Here is a 15,966-nt window from a genome sequence, read left to right on the forward strand (position 1 = left end):
CAGCTTGAACACTGTCCATACTGCTGCCTCTCCAGGCTCCCAGGAGCTGCCCTCAATTCCGTTAGGAGCACGCTGCAGCCCTCTCTGCCCTCTGGCCAGTTCTGGGTTGAGGATTTTTATAAAAATTATCAAATTAAGCCCTGCGGATGGTGCTCTGACCTGTTTGTTATTGTTGTGAGTTGCCACTGAGTCATCTCCAAGTCACAGCAACTTTGTGTGATGTACACAACCTGTGAGGTACGTGCATGTGTGTGTTCTGGAGCACTGGACCCAGCTCCCCATTCCCCACCTTCCCCTCACTCACTCAGACTGTCTGTCTCCCTGGTCTGGAGGGACCATGGGAGCTTTCTCTCCGGAGCAGAATACAGAGTTTAGTCTTTTCTGTGGTGGTAAGGCACTCCTAGCCCCGGAGGCCCCTGAGATGCAGGCCTCATGAATGAACCAGGCTCCAGACCACACACACACCATGCCTTGTATGAACTATACATTTTTACTCACAAAGTTAGGGGGTGATTCAAGAACCTGTGAGGGTGGTGTGTGTAAGCAGGGTCTCCTCAGGGTCTCGGGCCTGCCTTGGGGTGGGGCAGGGCAGGAGGCTGGGTTCAGAAGAAACCGTATTGCTTTTTCTCTTGCTGTTGCTTCCACTTGGCCATTCTGTAGAATTCTTCCTTGGACTTCCCAAAGATAGCTTGGAAGTCAGAGTCTGAGAGGTAGAACTGGGGGGGTACGTGTAAGGGAGAAGGGTGTTATCTGAGCTGGTCATTCCAGGGCTCAGGGGTCTCCCACACTTGTCTGCCCACCAATGCATCTAGAACGTATACCTCCCCAGGCAGCCTGAGCCATTGCCGGTACACTGCCAGCATTGGGCCCCACCTGGGCTCCCTTCAGCTCAGTTTTAGAGGCCCAATGAGTTGGATAGCCAGAAGCGGTTGATTTCCTTCCCCGAGAGGGGTCTCAGTCTGGGGTCATGTGCGGCAGAGGCTCTGGGCACCCACCTCCTTGCGGGCCGGGTCCACACCTTCAGGCAGGTCCTCAGCGGCCTGGTACATGAGCTGTTCACGGGGCAGGACCCCACTGATCATGGAGCTGGTCCCGGTGTAGTAGCTGCTGGTGCTAGTGCTGGGGCTGGCGTTGGCACTGCCCACCTTGGGGCCCACCTCCAGCTCATTCTCTGAGCCATCCTGGGAGCTCTTGAGAGCCGGTCGGGCCAAGGGTCCTGGTGTGCCATCACCCGATGAGTTGGACAGCCGGAAGTGGTTGATGTCCTGCCCAGAGAGGGGCCTCAGTCTGGGGACAATGAGGATGGGCAACCCACAGGGCTGCCACACAGACCACTGGACCTCTTGCCCCCAATTGCAACTCCTCTCACCTAGCAGGGTCTGACCCCCTCCCTGTCCTCGGAGCCCAGGAGCAGAGAGCACTGTGGGAAGGCCCTGCTACTTACTGTTGTTACCTTAGAGATGTCAGACACTGCTCCCAGACTGCCCTCCACCACTTCCTCATAGGGATGGCTGTTCTGGGGGCAAGAATCAGGGCTGGGGCAGGAGAGGGGCACAGTGGGACCCAGGAGGGGGCCTGAGGATAAGGCCAGGTCTCCCCCACCCACACTGGAGGTCCCTAGACAGGGCAATGCTTCCTCCCTCAGCCTGCCATGGGTAGGCCCCTCTGCCTAGGATTAGGGTGGGACTGGGGGTTTCAGGCCTCACGGTCCACTTGTAGGGGTCCCAGACATGGAACCATCCAGTGAAGGTAGGAGGTTCAAAGCCCTGCTTGACCAACACGATGGTTGTGGCTGAGCGTCTCCCTGCTGGATGGGTCTTCAGGTATTCCTGACCCCAGCCCAGTGCCTCCTCCTTCCTCTCGTTTGCCGCTTCCCCGAGCCACAGGAAGATCTGGGCCACAGAGAGGATGTGGTGTTGGGGCTAGTGGAGGGGCTGCCTGAGGCTGACCACCTCCTCCTTGCCCCTGTCCATCAGATGGTCTCAGAAGCCCACACACTTTCCCTGTCTAGCAGGTATGCTGCAGGTTGTCATCTCCACACCCCCATAAACTCCCATCAGGCCACAGGCATGCAGGTGTTCATTCCATGAACTGAGCACCTACTGTGTGCCAAGCCCTGTTCTAGACACTGGGGATTCCACAATGGGGAAAAAGGTAAGTTCCTGCCTTCTCAGAGGACACCATGGTCAACCGGCATAACACAGTCCACAAAGACAATGTTTTATATTCTACTGTTGTGAGTAGTGACTGGGATCTTAAAAGCTCATGTGCAGCCATCTAAGATGCAACTATTGGTCTCTCCCTGTGTGGAGAAAAGAAGAGTGATGAAAACAGAAGATGCTTGGAATCAATTCATCCAATGGACTAATGGAACATGTGAATATCAGTCTCCACCACTCTGAGACCAGAAGGACTAGCTGGTACCCATCTACCCCTACCAACTGCTCTGAAAAGGATCCCATTAGAAGGTCCTAGATAGAGTGGGAGAAAATGTGGGACAAAACTTCAAAACAATTTAAAAAAAAACAACAACTAGGCTTACTGGTCAGAAAGAGACTGGTGGACCCCTGAGACTATGACCGTTGGCTATCCTTCAGGAACTGAACCCACTCTCATAAACTCAATGTTTAGCCAGGCAGTAGATGGTATGTAAGGGGAACAACACTAGTGAGGTATGCTTACCACAGAATGATCAACCATTTAAAACTGAAGGCAGAATTTACCTACAGAAAAAATTACCTACAGAATGCTGAGAGAAGAGGGAAAAAAAAAATCTTGCCCTCCCATTTTATTGGTGGAGTCAGAAAAACTAAGCAAATAAGTCAGATATGTAGTATATCTAAACCACTAAAGCAGACTCACTGTTGTAAAGTCAATTCTGACACATAACAAACAACCCTACAGATAGAGGAGAACAGATCGAGGGTTTCCGAGACTAGATCTTTACCCAAGCAGACCACCTCATCTTTCTTCTGAGGGTTGAACTTGTGGGTTTGAAAAATGACTGGTGGTTAATAGCCCAACACTTAACTCACAGTGCCACCAGGGCACCTTGTAGTATATCAGATGGAGAAAAATTTAGGGCATGAGGATGCTGTTGTTCTTAGGTGGCGTCGAATCATTTCTGACCCACAGCAACCCTATATAGGGTATCTGAGGAGCAGCTGGTGAGCTTGAACTGCCAACCTTGCAGTTCAAACAGCTTTGCAGTCTGGTGCATTAGCCCACAACAGGTCTGAAGGGGAGGGGGCAAGTCGTGTGTATGTCTGAGGGGACATGGTTCTCAACAGAAGAAACAAGCAATACAAAGACCCTGAGTAAGGGGCGTGCCTGGAATATTCACAGAACTTGAGGGGGCCAGAGTGGCTGGCGTAGAAAGAGTGATGGGCAGAGTGAGGGACAGGTCACACTGGGTCTTGTAGGCTATAGTAATAACGTTGACTTTTACTCTGAATAAGATGGCCACCCACAAGCCTCATCAGCATACACACATAGCCACAGAGAGCCACACACATACACAATGACAAACACAATCTCCTGGCTACACAGTTGTACATCATCACTATCTCGCTCAGCGACACCAGGGCATCCACCCAGGTCTTACGTCGTCTGGAACCAGTGCAGTCACAAGGGAACAATTACAGCGTGACACAATACAATGGATCAGAGTCACTCACCTGCAGGCAGCCTGTCACACAGTCACACACAGCCTTTCACAACACCACCAGTCCCAGTCCCAGACACCGTCAGCTCCTAACACACACACACACAAGGCAAATGCAGTCACGCAGTATCACCTACAGCCCCTCACATCCAGATGTGGTCTGTCCATCAACTCAGCTCATGTTCACCATGAGCACTCAGTCACCCAGAGTCACACAACCACCATAAGGTACAGAGAGTTGCACACCAACTCCTACATAAATGGTCACAAACCACAGCAGCCCAAGCACGCAGGCGTGGTCTCTTGTAGTCTGACCTGCTGTCAGCCCACAGTGAGACGGATCCTTGGCCTTATACCCACAGTCAGACAAGTGCACACCCAGGCACACAAGTGCACACCCAGGCACACAAGTACAGATACCCCCCACTCACACCCAGCCAGGCCGAAGTGGCTGCCTTACCTCCTCCCAGGTGTCTAGTAACATGACATCATATTTGTCCAGGTCGTCTTGGCTGAAGAACACCATTTCCGTGAGAACCAGGCAGCCCATCAGGCTGGAACACTCAAACAGTCGTGGCTGGAAGTCGGAGGCCTTCTCTGGGAGCCTGGCCAGGGTAGGCAGCAAGCCATGAGGGTACGTGGGCCACCCCAGCCCAGATGCCCCCACCCCAGTGGCTAGGATGCAACCTCTTCCCAGCCCCATGCACTCCACAACTGGCTCCAAGTGCATCCTCTTCTTCTCTGGGCTCGGTGTCTCCTTTCTGTTTTAGGGGAGAGCAAATTAGCTGCCCCCTCCAGCTGTGACACAGGGTGGGCATTGAGGAAGGAGGCAGATGGAGGCCTGCCCACAGTGGCAGAGGGGGAGCCCCTGCCCAATTCTGCAGGATGCCTTTAGAGCAGGGAGGTGGGGAATAGTAGCACTAAACTAGCAGACGTAGGGGAGGGGGGTGCTGCGCATAAACTAGGCCCCACAGACATACAGAGAGCTGCCTAGGTCTCACCTCCCTTCTTCCCTAAGGCTTCCCTCAGCTACACCTGCCTACACACCCCCTTTCCTCTTACACACCACACATACGCACCTACACACACACTGTATACCCACACATCATATCATCCTGTTCTCACAAACAACACATACATACCGTATACCCACATACCAATCATATTTCTCTGTATGCACACACACTGGGCACCCCACCCCCTGGGGACAGTAGGTGGGAACAGCCAGATGATCCCTTGAGGATCCTTGAGATCCAGGAATGGTTAAGGTGCAGAAAGCAGATTTGGTGCAGAGAGCAGATTTGGTCAGCAGAGGGCACCAGTAGCACCATTCTCTTCAGTGTCTTCCTGATCCAAGTTTCTGAGGACTGGGGAGTAAGCCCCAGGGGTAGGAGTTCAGGAGACCTGGGTTCTAGTGTTGCCTCTTCAGCTCTCTGTGTGACTCTTAATTAACCACTCACCCTCTCTGAGCCTGTTTCTTCCTCTATGTAAAGGGGATGCTCTTCCCAACAGGTACCTCTTATTGCTGGGGTAGGGAGCTGGGCCTCCCAGCGCCTCCCAGAAGCAGGGAGGTTCCTGACCCTCCAGCACTATTTCCTTGTTCTTCCTGGAGATGTGAGCAGCCACCATCCGTGCCATCTCACGCTGGTCACCACTACAACCCTGGCAGGCAAAGAGCTAGGTGAAGCTCTGCATAGGGAAGGGGACACTCCCCACCCTGTCCAGGGGCCCAAGTCACAGGAGGCCTGAGCTAATGGAAGGGCACACATGAGCAATGAATCTCCCTTCTTCCCCTCTAGGTCTAATCTCCTTGTCCAGTCACAGAGTCAGAGCCCTTCATAGCAGAAGGACCCCAGGCTGGGCGGCAAAGAGCTCTAGCAAACAGGAGGGACTAGGCATCCCTCTCCTGAAAGATGCATGGAGGGATGTGCCCCTTATCCAAGGCTGGAAGGAGGGGAGGGGGAAAGGGTACCTGGCCTGGCCCGGCCTGGCTCTGACATGTGAATTCCTAGGCCCACCTGTCCCTTTGTAACTCCCCAAGGGGGCACCGTGTGACCCCTGCCCTACTCCACCCTCCATGCCTGTCTGAAGCTCCACTCACGGTCTACAGCCCTCATGAAGTGGACCCAACTCTGGCCTGACACCACTGACCCCCGGGTGACTGAAGTGAGTGCTGGGGATACCTTCCCAAACCACAGGTAGCAGACACCAGTGGAGGACAGCAGGAAGACGTCACTGGAGTTGAGGGACGAGGCACGGGCTGGCACCTCCATGGTCTTGGTGTTGTGGCTCTCTGTGCCTTGTACATGGAAGAGCTGGGTGGCAAATTCTGGCTGTCCCTTCCCATTGTGCCTCGTGTCTCCCTAAAAGAGGGATGGCCCTCAGGCTGAGGCAAGGAAGGGGGCTACCTCTTTTCCCCAGTGTGGGACAAACTGCTTTAGGGCTCAGGGGACCCTGGTTTTAAGTCTCCACTGTCTTCTGGACCCTTTGAGTTGAGGATTCTGTCAGAGCCCTTTCTAAATGGACTCCTTACCCCATCTCTGTGGGGTCAAGGCTTCGCTCTGCAGACCTTGAATGGGGAAAGTGGAGACTGACTTTGTGTGTGACCCCCCCCAGGCAAGGCCCTGGCTCCCTTTCAACTATGTCCTCACCTGTGTTCCTGCTTTGTGTGTGACTCTGGGGATGTGGGGAAGAAACTCAGGCAGGGCTCATTCCTGGAGTTCCTGGGCCTCAGACAAGCACCAGGAGACAAGGAGTGGGAAGAAGGGCCTCAGGTCTGTGTATAGCATGTAGGTATACCATGTGTGTATCCGGTCAAAGGCACACAGAGCTAGCGAGGCTTTGGCCACAGTGGCAAGGTGGATCATACCTGGAAGAGCACCAGCTGGCCCTGGAAGATGGCGAGGAAGTGGGGGGGCTCACTGCCCATGGTCACATGCTCCTGCACCAACGCTCCATGGTACATGAGGTCGAGCTCCTCCGCATTGCTCCTTAGGGCCTCAATCTTGTCAGGGGTGGCCTGGTGACCCTGCAACCGCCCACTCTCACTCAGCACCTTTGCTCTTGGGCTTTATGTGCCCACCCCACCCCCCTTAGGCCACCGTACCTGCCACAGGTACAGGACGTACTGGACACGGCCCAGCTTCTGGTATGTGTAGAGAACAAGGTAGCAGGTGTCTCCATACAACTGTCCATGATGCTTGGGGTCCATGGGCTGCCTCCTTAAGTCCTGGATGCACCATACCTGGGGGGTAGATGACCCATCGGCCTGAGTGGCTCCTTCACCTGGACCCCCCATCCCACCCTGTGCCCAACCAATAATTATAGTGTTCTGTGGCATTCCTCATGCTGAGTCCCAGCTCTGAGCCCACCAAGAGCTTCATAATGGGTGTGAGCAAAGATCTGCAGGTGAGTCTTTGCCCCATGAACCTATAGGACTCACCATACTTGCTCCGGCCTGCTCTCTGTGTTTGTTTGCATGTGGTGCCTGGGCTAGACTAGTGGGGAGGACTCTTAGAAGCTGTAGAAGTGGGCCAGACCAGGCCCCACCAGCAACAGCCCAGTAAGAGCCAGCAGCTCCTCACACAGCGGCTCCGTACTAGGGGCCAAGGCAACAGAAGCTAGACAGGAAATGAGGCCTCAAGGCTCATGGAAAAACTCTTTTTTTCCAGTATCACTTAAAAAACACACAAAGCCTGTTCAAAGATTGCAAGGATAACGCTGCCTCACACTATCAGTGTGATTTGTTGTTCCTGTGGGTGGCAGACTATAGTCTGGAGCCAGCAGATCGAGTCCAATCCTAGCTCTGCCTCATGTTGGCAACAAGACCTTTCTGAGCGTCAGTTTTTTCCACCTGTAGAACAGGAACAACATCCCCCATCTCACTGTGACTCCACATGGCAGAAACAATGATGGGACATCCCTGGCTCACACAGAACCTGGCAGCAGCTGCTTCTGGGGAACATCTCCTCCCATACAAGAGACCATATGCTATCCAGGCCTCCTAGCTTGAGCCTTCTCTCTGCCTGCCTTTCTACTAGCCTACTGGGGACCTGGGGATGCAAAGTTCCCTCCCATTTCTTGCCCACCTCTTCATCTTCCTGTCCTGCTCTATCTGCCTGCCTGCCTCTCTCCCTTCTTCCTATGTATACCATTTCTCCTTGGCCCTCCCAATCTCTCTGCTATTGTCTTCGCTCTGTTCTTCTCTCTCTGTTTACTCTCTGTCTCTCCCAGTATTCCCTCTCCTTGTCTCCTCCTTGCCTCTTCCCACTCACCATCTCTGTCCATCCCTATTAGGGCAGATGCAGAAGAAAATCTGGAGAAACAAGATCCCTCCCGATGCCTTCCTACCTCAAGACTCGGGCCTCTCACATAGGTCCAACAGTCCTGCTCCCGTATTTTACACCATCCCATTCCATTCCATGTGGGACCACAGCCTCTGCCCCCACTTTCATGAGAAAAAAACCAGGAGGTCCTACTCAGTTCAAGATGAAACCTTGTTTGGGATGGAGCCCGGAAGTGGCCTCCAGTCCCTATGTGTCCCAGGACACTGGGCTGAGACCACCAGAAGAATGAGTGGTTGACCGTGTGTGGCTGTTTGTTGGTGGTTGGGTGGGGTTACCTGTGGAGGTGTGTCTCTGTAGGTTGGTGGCTATATGTAACTTGGCTCATGCGTAATGTAGTCTGTGCAAATATAAGCTTGCGGTGTGTTCTTGGCTGTGACTGTGTAGGACTGTGTGTGTGATTAGGTGCAGTTACAAGTCCTGTCTATATTATCTCCTGAGTGTTATTGTGTGTGCTGAGTGCCATGTGCTGTGAGTGTAAGTAAGCGAGCGCCCATGCTTGTGGATTGATAGGTGTGACCGCAGGGTGTGGAGATGCACGTGTGTCTGGTTGTGTGTGGGTATACAGTCATACTCTTCATGTGTAGGTGAAATCCCCCTGGGTGCACATCTTCCTGGGGCTGAGCAAGCACTCCTCTCACCTCCACCTTCCCAGAACCATTGTCCACCATCCTGAGCTGGGCTGCTAGCTCTGGCCGGCTGTGCAACTGTCCCACATCCAGCTTTATCTGCATCACTTTACCTAGGAGCGGGGTAGACAGTGTCAGTAATGCCTGTGACTGGTCCCTACCTCCACATCGGGCATCCAGTCCGCACACCACTGCTGCCCCGCCAGGTCCCACCCACTCACCAGTCCTTCCCAGCTTCTTGCTTTGGTTCTGTTCCTTAGTCCACGTCTGGAAGAGCTGTCTGAACGCGGCTGGCTCAGCACCGCTGTTGACCACCTCCACGTTGGTGTAGATCGGGTAGCCCTTGGCTTGGATGAAGCCCTGGGGTGGGGGCTCTGTCAGGCTCGCTGCTCTGCTCCATCCCCTTGGAAACCTCCTCCCAGGCTGGAGGGCCACTGAGACCTCACAACCCACTTAATGTCTGACTCCTTCACTACTCCTTCACTTCTGAAGCCTCTGAGGAGATGTAGGGTCCTTTTAGACTGGACATGAGACTCTAGGCAGGGACCTGTTAACCCCATTAGAAAGGACTGGGTGCCCAGTGCAGACGGTGCCTCTTCACACCTACAGATAGGGCCATGTCCCACTTTACACATGGTTTCTAGGGTGTTGCTTGGTCACACCCCCAGTTAAGGCTCCCAGGGTGCGCATATCTCATTGAGGGGCCTTGTCTTCCCCTGTCCCCTGGGATGAGTTGTGTCTGCTCCGTCAGACAAGGTGGTGCTGTCTTCCCCTAGAGCCCAGGGAAGGATGATGTCCTCAATCATCACAGAGGATTCCCAGGGCAGGAATGCATCCTGTTTCAGAGCCCCGGGACAAGACTACCTCCCAGGACATGGAAGTCTACCAGCGGAGACCCCGGGGCGGCACTACCCCCTACAAAATTCTAAGGCAGGGCTGTCTCCCCACTCAGACCCCAGGCAGGGCTATTCCCCAGGGCCTCACCACTGCCCGGCTGAAGGCAGCCTGTTTATCCTGGAGGTTGTATCTGTGGCCATACCACACAAAGATCTTGAAGCCACTCTGGTCCAGGATGTAGCAGTTCTGGGAACAAGAGTGAGGATGGTCACTAGTGGTCCAGATTGGGCTGGGGTTGTTGGATGGGGGTCGCTGGAGCCCAGTCTGCCTCACCTCCTCCTCCAGTAGGTCCTGGGTCAGTGGGCAGGTTGCCAACTCCTGGACCACCAGGTCCTCACCCTTCTCGTAGACACTGGGATACAAGCATCCAGATGTGGACAGCATAGGCTCTCCCTGGCCAAACCCCACCCGGACCTCCTCCAGGCTAAGACAGGTAGAGGGAATGGAGGCTGGGGTCCCGAGCTTTCTGGCTTCACTGCAGTCTTACTGAAGAGCCTTAGTATCCCTGACTGTTAAATGGGTCTCTTAGCAAGGTAGCTACACAACATGCAAGAGTTCAGTCAGAGACCAAAGTCCCATGTGGTCTAGCCCAGAAACTCAAGAGCATTTTCTGGAGGGCTTTTTAGAGACACTGTGTTGAAGTCATGATGGACATTTCCCTCCTTCTCCACCCTCCCCTGAGGTCTGCTCACTGGTAAAGGCGGAGATGGGCCTTCTGCAGCTGGTTAATACTCTGGTTGGGTATGGCGTCATGAAGGCTACCCACTCTGCAACCCAGCACAGCCTCCATGATCTGCATAAGGTTGGGGGCTTCAACCTCATCATCTACCACACCAATCTGTGCACGTCCACCACGATCCTTGTCCCGGAGGCTGCAGGTCAAGGCCAGCCCCTGAGAGAGAGCGCTTGGCAGTCAGGGTTTCCCCAGTGTGTCCCTCACCCCTCAATCCAGCCAGATCCACCCCCTAAGCTGGGGTCAGAAGGAAGTGGTGCCCCTCATCCTGGCATCGAAGCCCATCACCAGTGTAAGATCTAGACTCAGCATGCACTTGGTAGATGCTTCTCAGGTTGCAGAAGTGAGCCAAGCCCACCCCTCAGGGAGGCTGGAGGACAGACATCTGGAGGACCACCCTTCTTCCCAAGCCCTGTACCTTCTACTCCCCAGGGCAGACACTGACCCGCGCCTTCTCAGAGATGCTGGCTTGGGGCCCGTTCCATTGGATCATCACCTTGCCTAGGTCCAGCAGGAAGATGTCTCCCTGATTAAAGCTGTTCCAGGAGAGCTCCACCTGCCAGTCAGGAGGGGCAGGAGAGAGATGGGGTGTCATCCCACCAGATCACTGCCTGTCTCTGTCAGCTGGACTATAGATGGACATGTCAATACGGCTGCAGGAAGCTGTGTGCAACTGGGTAGACATGTGACCATGACATCACCTGTCAGGCTGTGTAGATGTGCATCTGTGTGACCATGTTTGACTCTGAGGGTCACTCATGGTTGTGACACTGTATCTCCAGGCATGTGGGGTTGTAGTAATCACATTTCACAGGGAGTGAATGGCTGAGTATGACATTTCTAGAAGTCCTGGTGTGGCACTATAGGATAAGCACTGCACTGCTAACCATATGTTCAGTGGTTCAAACACACCAGCTGCTACTTGGAAACCTGATACAGGGTCACTATGAGTCAAAACAACTCGATGGCACTTAACAAACATACAGCATGTGTACACATGGGTGCATATATATCAATCACACATGTACATACATGTGGGCACATAAAACGTACTTGTGTGTGCACTCATGGGTGACATTGTATGTGTGCCTGTGTGTGGGGGCAGTGTTTTCTTACAAGTAGGGAGAGTTGTCATTCACAGTGAGACACTCTGGAGCATCAAAGGTGGCCCTGGAACAGTGATAGCCTCAGGACACCAGGTAACACTTAGGTCTGCATGGCGTCCCTGCATGACGAGGGATGGATGCTCACCGGGTCTGCAGGGACTAGTGTGCGGGTGGTCACATGCATTCAACTGAAGGGCTACCTTTGTCATGGTAGATATTGCACACCTAAGTGTTCCTCCCAGACGGCAGCAAAATGTCTTGTTCTAAGAAAATCAGTATTTTGTGACAATTTCCTGACAGGTGGAAGTAAGGGACACCTTTTCTAATTTGTACAAAGGTGTCAGATGGGCTAGAGGGACCCTGAGCTTAACAGTGGGAAGACCCCAAATGATGCTATTTCCCATTGTTTTCAAGGACCATCTAGGCTACCATCTTGTCAGCCTCACCTTCCCAAGTTATTCATACGCCCATGAAACAGATAAGGAAACCAGAAAGGGCCAGGCAAACAGTGGTAGAGGTTGGCCTGGAGACCTCCCTCCTCATTCAAAACAGGCCATCAGGCAATGCTGACCACCCATTGTTTCATACTACCCACAGTCCACCTGCCAACCTCCACACTTGCGTATATTTTCCATACAGTCAGTCCATGCTGAGTCCCGAGGTCCAGGGTCAAGCGCCTTCCCTGGGGACCCTCACCTCTGTGGCAGACACGTGTTTCCTCCCTTTGATATGCAACAGTCTCCGGATGCTGTAAATGTTGGTCTCCACATGCTTGAGGCCAGAGGCAAGGCCTCCCTTCCTGTAGCTGAGGAGGGAGGGGGCTTTCATGTAAAAGCACACAGTGTCATGTACAGAAATGAGTACAGATGTAGGCTCATGCATGTACACATGTGGGGGTAAGCGTGTGCCTGTTTAATTGGTGTGAGTAGATGTGAATACCTCACCTGTATGAATATGTTCATGATGACACACATGAGGGCATGAATCTGCATTTGTTTATCAACATACGTGTGGGAGTGTAGTAGTATTGTTTATTCATGTGAGTGTAGATGTCAGCGTATGGAATGCGCATATACACCCATATATATGTGTAGGCACATCATCTCTGGGTGAGCACACATAGGAGTAGTGTGTGTTTCTACATGTATATATGTGTTTATGTATTATGATATGCATATATGGGCTCCTGGTGTGGCACTGTAGGATCAGCATTGGACTGTGAACCACAAGGTCAGCAGTTCAAACCCATCATCTGCTCCTTGAGGCTCACAGTATGTCCGGCAGACTGATGGTTGCCTAGGGATAAGGAGGGGGACGATGGAAGGAGATGGGGAGTGAGCGCTAAGCAGTATGGAGTTTCTTTTTGGGGTTAAAAAATGTTCAAAAATGGATTATAGTGACAGCGGTCGGAGTTCTTGAATATACTAAAAACCACAGAATGATTCACTGAATTATGCAAATTGTACAGTATGTGAATTGTATTCAATAAAGATGCTAGGAAAAAACAAAGCAAAACCACAAATACCACAATCACATTACTGGACTAGGAGGCAGTCACCCCAAATGGACCCAGCTCACACCCCCACATCACTGTCCTGGTCACAATGACTCCACCCTCTTCCCGGGCTCACATGATTCCTGGGCGGAAGTAGCTATGGAAACAGTCAGATTCGTGGCCCTGCGCCTCACGGTGCTGCACTGTTCTGGGGCCGAGAGCCTCCTGCAGGCGCTGCATGAAGGCAGCCGCCGCGTCCTGCGCCTCTGAGCTGGCTGCCTCACCAAGCCAGTAGTGCAAGTCGCTGGATGTCCCCTGGGTGGCCTTCGGGCTCTGGGGGGTCAAAGTGTATGTTTGTGTGGGGTTGGGGGTGGGGTCAGCTTTGGGCAGGTGCTTCCACTGACCCAGGAAACCATGAAGGGGAAGGGAAGGGTCTCCTCCAAAGGCAGTAGCCTCTTTAGGGGTCTCTCAGCTTGCTTCTTCCCAGAGAGGAACTTAGGTGCGGGTATTTGTCACCCCCCACAGACAGACTCCCTAAATAACTTACGTGGAGGACAACGTAGCAGTGAGCCTGGAAGAAGTTACCATAAGCCTTCTCAGGTACTGGTATCATCTTCAGGTTCTGAGAGAGGAGGGTCCACAGGGACAACTCAGGAGACCTCACCCCTCCCCATCCCTGCAAGATACCAGCTGGGGTGGGTGGGCAGGGGACCGCTGGGTTGGGGAGAGAAGTCTCATATTAAAGAACCCCACACTCTGTACCATAATTTCTGCTGTGTGCTCAGGTCTCTCACCTCAATGATCCATACGTGGAGGGCCCTATGGCTTTCAATGGCTGGGAGGCCCTGGTCGATGATGTCCATCCTAGGTCAGTTAGTGGGCAGGAAGCAAGGAACAAGAGCCAGAGTTCTCAGGCTGCAGTTCACCGGGAATCTGAGCCTCAAGCAAGAATTCTTCCCACCTCCAGTTCTCCAAAGCACTTTCATTACAAAATGTGACTTTCATTTAGAGGGTTCTGACAACCAGGATAGGCATTGCTGACTGGCCTGCAGAGGCTTTGCAAACAGGGACTTGTTTTTTTGTCTGTGGTTGGACTGAGTTTTACACGCAGGGGCAGGTGTTAAACATGGGGACAATCTCTGCGAGCAGACAGTTAGGCATGAGTTATGCAGACAGACACAAGATCTACAGTCAGGGACAGGCTCTGCAAACAGAGATTGATTTCACATATAGGGACAGTCACCAGGACTAGAGAACTGTCTCTACTGACAAAAGACTGTAGGAACAGATTCTGCCTGCAGGCATAGACTCTGTAAACAGGAACCAACCCTGTTACTGTTATTGCCATGTTGACTAATTAATTGCAAACTTATGGGAAAGAGAGTAGAACAGCCCCATCGGGATCCCAAGACTGCGCATCTTTTAAAAATCAGAGTGCTACCTCCCGCTACATTTGAATTGTTCATCTTTTGATCAGTATGTGAGTGCTTAATCACTGGGGCCATTAAGGTTTCTGACAAACAGGGGCAGACTCTTGAAACAGGACCTAGTCTTACATGAACTCTACAAAGAGATTTGTAAAAAAAAAAGACAGGCTCGGCATACAAAGGTTCTACAGACAGAAAGCCTTTGCACAGAAGGATTGAACGGCACACTGACCCAGGTCTCCCAGACAGTTAGGAACAAGCTATGCAAGCAGACTCAGCACCTGCAAAGAGAGAAGGCTATGGGGATAGAAAAAATGTTCTGCAAACAGGCACAGTTTCTGCAAACAGGGACAGCTTCTCCAGACAGAGAAATGGGACATGGACCCTCAGTGCAAACCCCCTTCCAAAACTAAGACTCATTGGGAATACACGCTCTGATTGGTGACCACGTTTGTCACTGATAAGGGGAAGTGAGGGAAAAGTAGCAGTGAAACTGCAAGCTAAGCCCTACAACGTTCAATAGACTCCTGTGAACCTGGGTGGAGACCTGGTCAGCCAGCAATGTCGCAAGACCTGGGGACTCTTGGGCCCAGAGTCAGTGACAGAGCCACAGAGGACTAGAGTGGAGAGTGAAGTGTCCAGCAGATAAGAAGAGAGGGCATAAGCATAAGTACACCCACACTTGCAGATAATACCCACTTGACCTGGCTTCAATGGTTGGATGATCAGAGCTCAACTAGAAGAAGAAGAAAGTGGAAAAAAAGAGTAATCTGATACAATTTGATGAACTTGACCTACACCTATGGATGCAGGAGCTCAAAAGAGGGAACAAATCTTTACAGCAAGGATCATTCCCACGCCCTCTATACACAGAGTAGACATGGATGGGCAACTTGAACATTGGCTACCCAAAATGGAGGGGCTACAAAGGCAAGAAGCTTTCAAGAGGGAACCTAGATCCAGAGGGCATGGAGGAAGGTAGAATCTCCACTGAGTAGTATCCAATCTGTCTAGGCGGGGCTGATGAAAGGAGATGCAGATAGGTCTCTTGTGATACAACAGTGAATAATTGTGATCAGGACTGATTGTGAGGGTTGGAAATGTAAAGGTTGACGTTTTGTAGCAAGGAGGGGAGTGACTAACTTTTCAGTCTAGGAGCGGAGGTCCCTGGGACCATCAAGGGAAAAGAATGAAGAGCAGGACCCTACCCAGAGAAGCAGAGATACCTGAGATGGAGACAGAGAAGATGACGTGGAGAGATGGAGCAGCTGGGGACTTTAGACCCAGAGAGGGAGATGGACTGTGTGCTGAGGACTGGGGGCGGGCTTTGGTTGGTTGATGATGCACAGATGCATGGAGGGGATTGTAACCATGGCAAAGAAACAATATACAATAGGATGAATGTAAAACAAATGTTCTACCATGTAAACTATCACATAATTCACAATAAAACATTAAAAAATATATATATTTTTAAAAAAGAAAAATGGGACATGGGAATGGACAAAGCTTATGTGGAAAGGCATGCACTGTAGAGATGAGGGTAGGCTCTGCAAACAAGGGCAGACTTAAAACAGAGAAGGCTTTACAATGAGGTAAAAGCTTTACAATGAGAACAAATTCTAACAAAAAGGGTAGACTCCAAAGAGGGGCTTATGTGCTCCAATAGGCA

The 15,966-nt window shown here is 52.1% G+C and overlaps 1 protein-coding gene across 1 annotated transcript; it reads right to left on the minus strand.

The window, feature by feature from the left end:
* Positions 1-602: 602 nt before the first annotated feature.
* On the minus strand, positions 603-13,730 carry VILL (villin-like). Its single transcript, XM_006869153.1, has 19 exons — positions 13,662-13,730; positions 13,413-13,489; positions 13,004-13,207; positions 12,069-12,177; positions 10,712-10,822; positions 10,226-10,425; positions 9,807-9,885; positions 9,621-9,719; positions 8,858-8,996; positions 8,649-8,749; positions 6,771-6,908; positions 6,534-6,692; positions 5,848-6,027; positions 5,181-5,326; positions 4,125-4,269; positions 1,707-1,892; positions 1,445-1,516; positions 996-1,265; positions 603-716 (listed from the first exon to the last, which is right to left on the minus strand). The coding sequence occupies exons 1-19, from the start codon at positions 13,728-13,730 to the stop codon at positions 603-605; spliced, it is 2,598 nt and encodes an 865-aa protein (XP_006869215.1).
* Between the last annotated feature and the right edge of the window lie 2,236 nt (positions 13,731-15,966).

The sequence above is a fragment of the Chrysochloris asiatica genome, unplaced genomic scaffold (genome assembly GCF_000296735.1).
Source record: "Chrysochloris asiatica unplaced genomic scaffold, ChrAsi1.0 scaffold00127, whole genome shotgun sequence".
Classification (NCBI taxonomy): Eukaryota; Metazoa; Chordata; class Mammalia; order Afrosoricida; family Chrysochloridae; genus Chrysochloris; species Chrysochloris asiatica.

Coding starts and splice junctions, on each gene's coding strand:
- VILL (XM_006869153.1), bottom strand. CDS start 13,730: ATGGACATCATCGACCAGGGCCTCCCAGCCATTGAAAGCCATAGGGCC. Junction 12,178..13,003: donor TACTTCCGCCCAGGAATCAT/GTGAGCCCGGGA, acceptor CTCCCTCCTCAG/CTACAGGAAGGGAGGCCTTG. Junction 1,266..1,444: donor ACATCTCTAAGGTAACAACA/GTAAGTAGCAGG, acceptor CTCTCTGGGCAG/GACATCAACCACTTCCGGCT.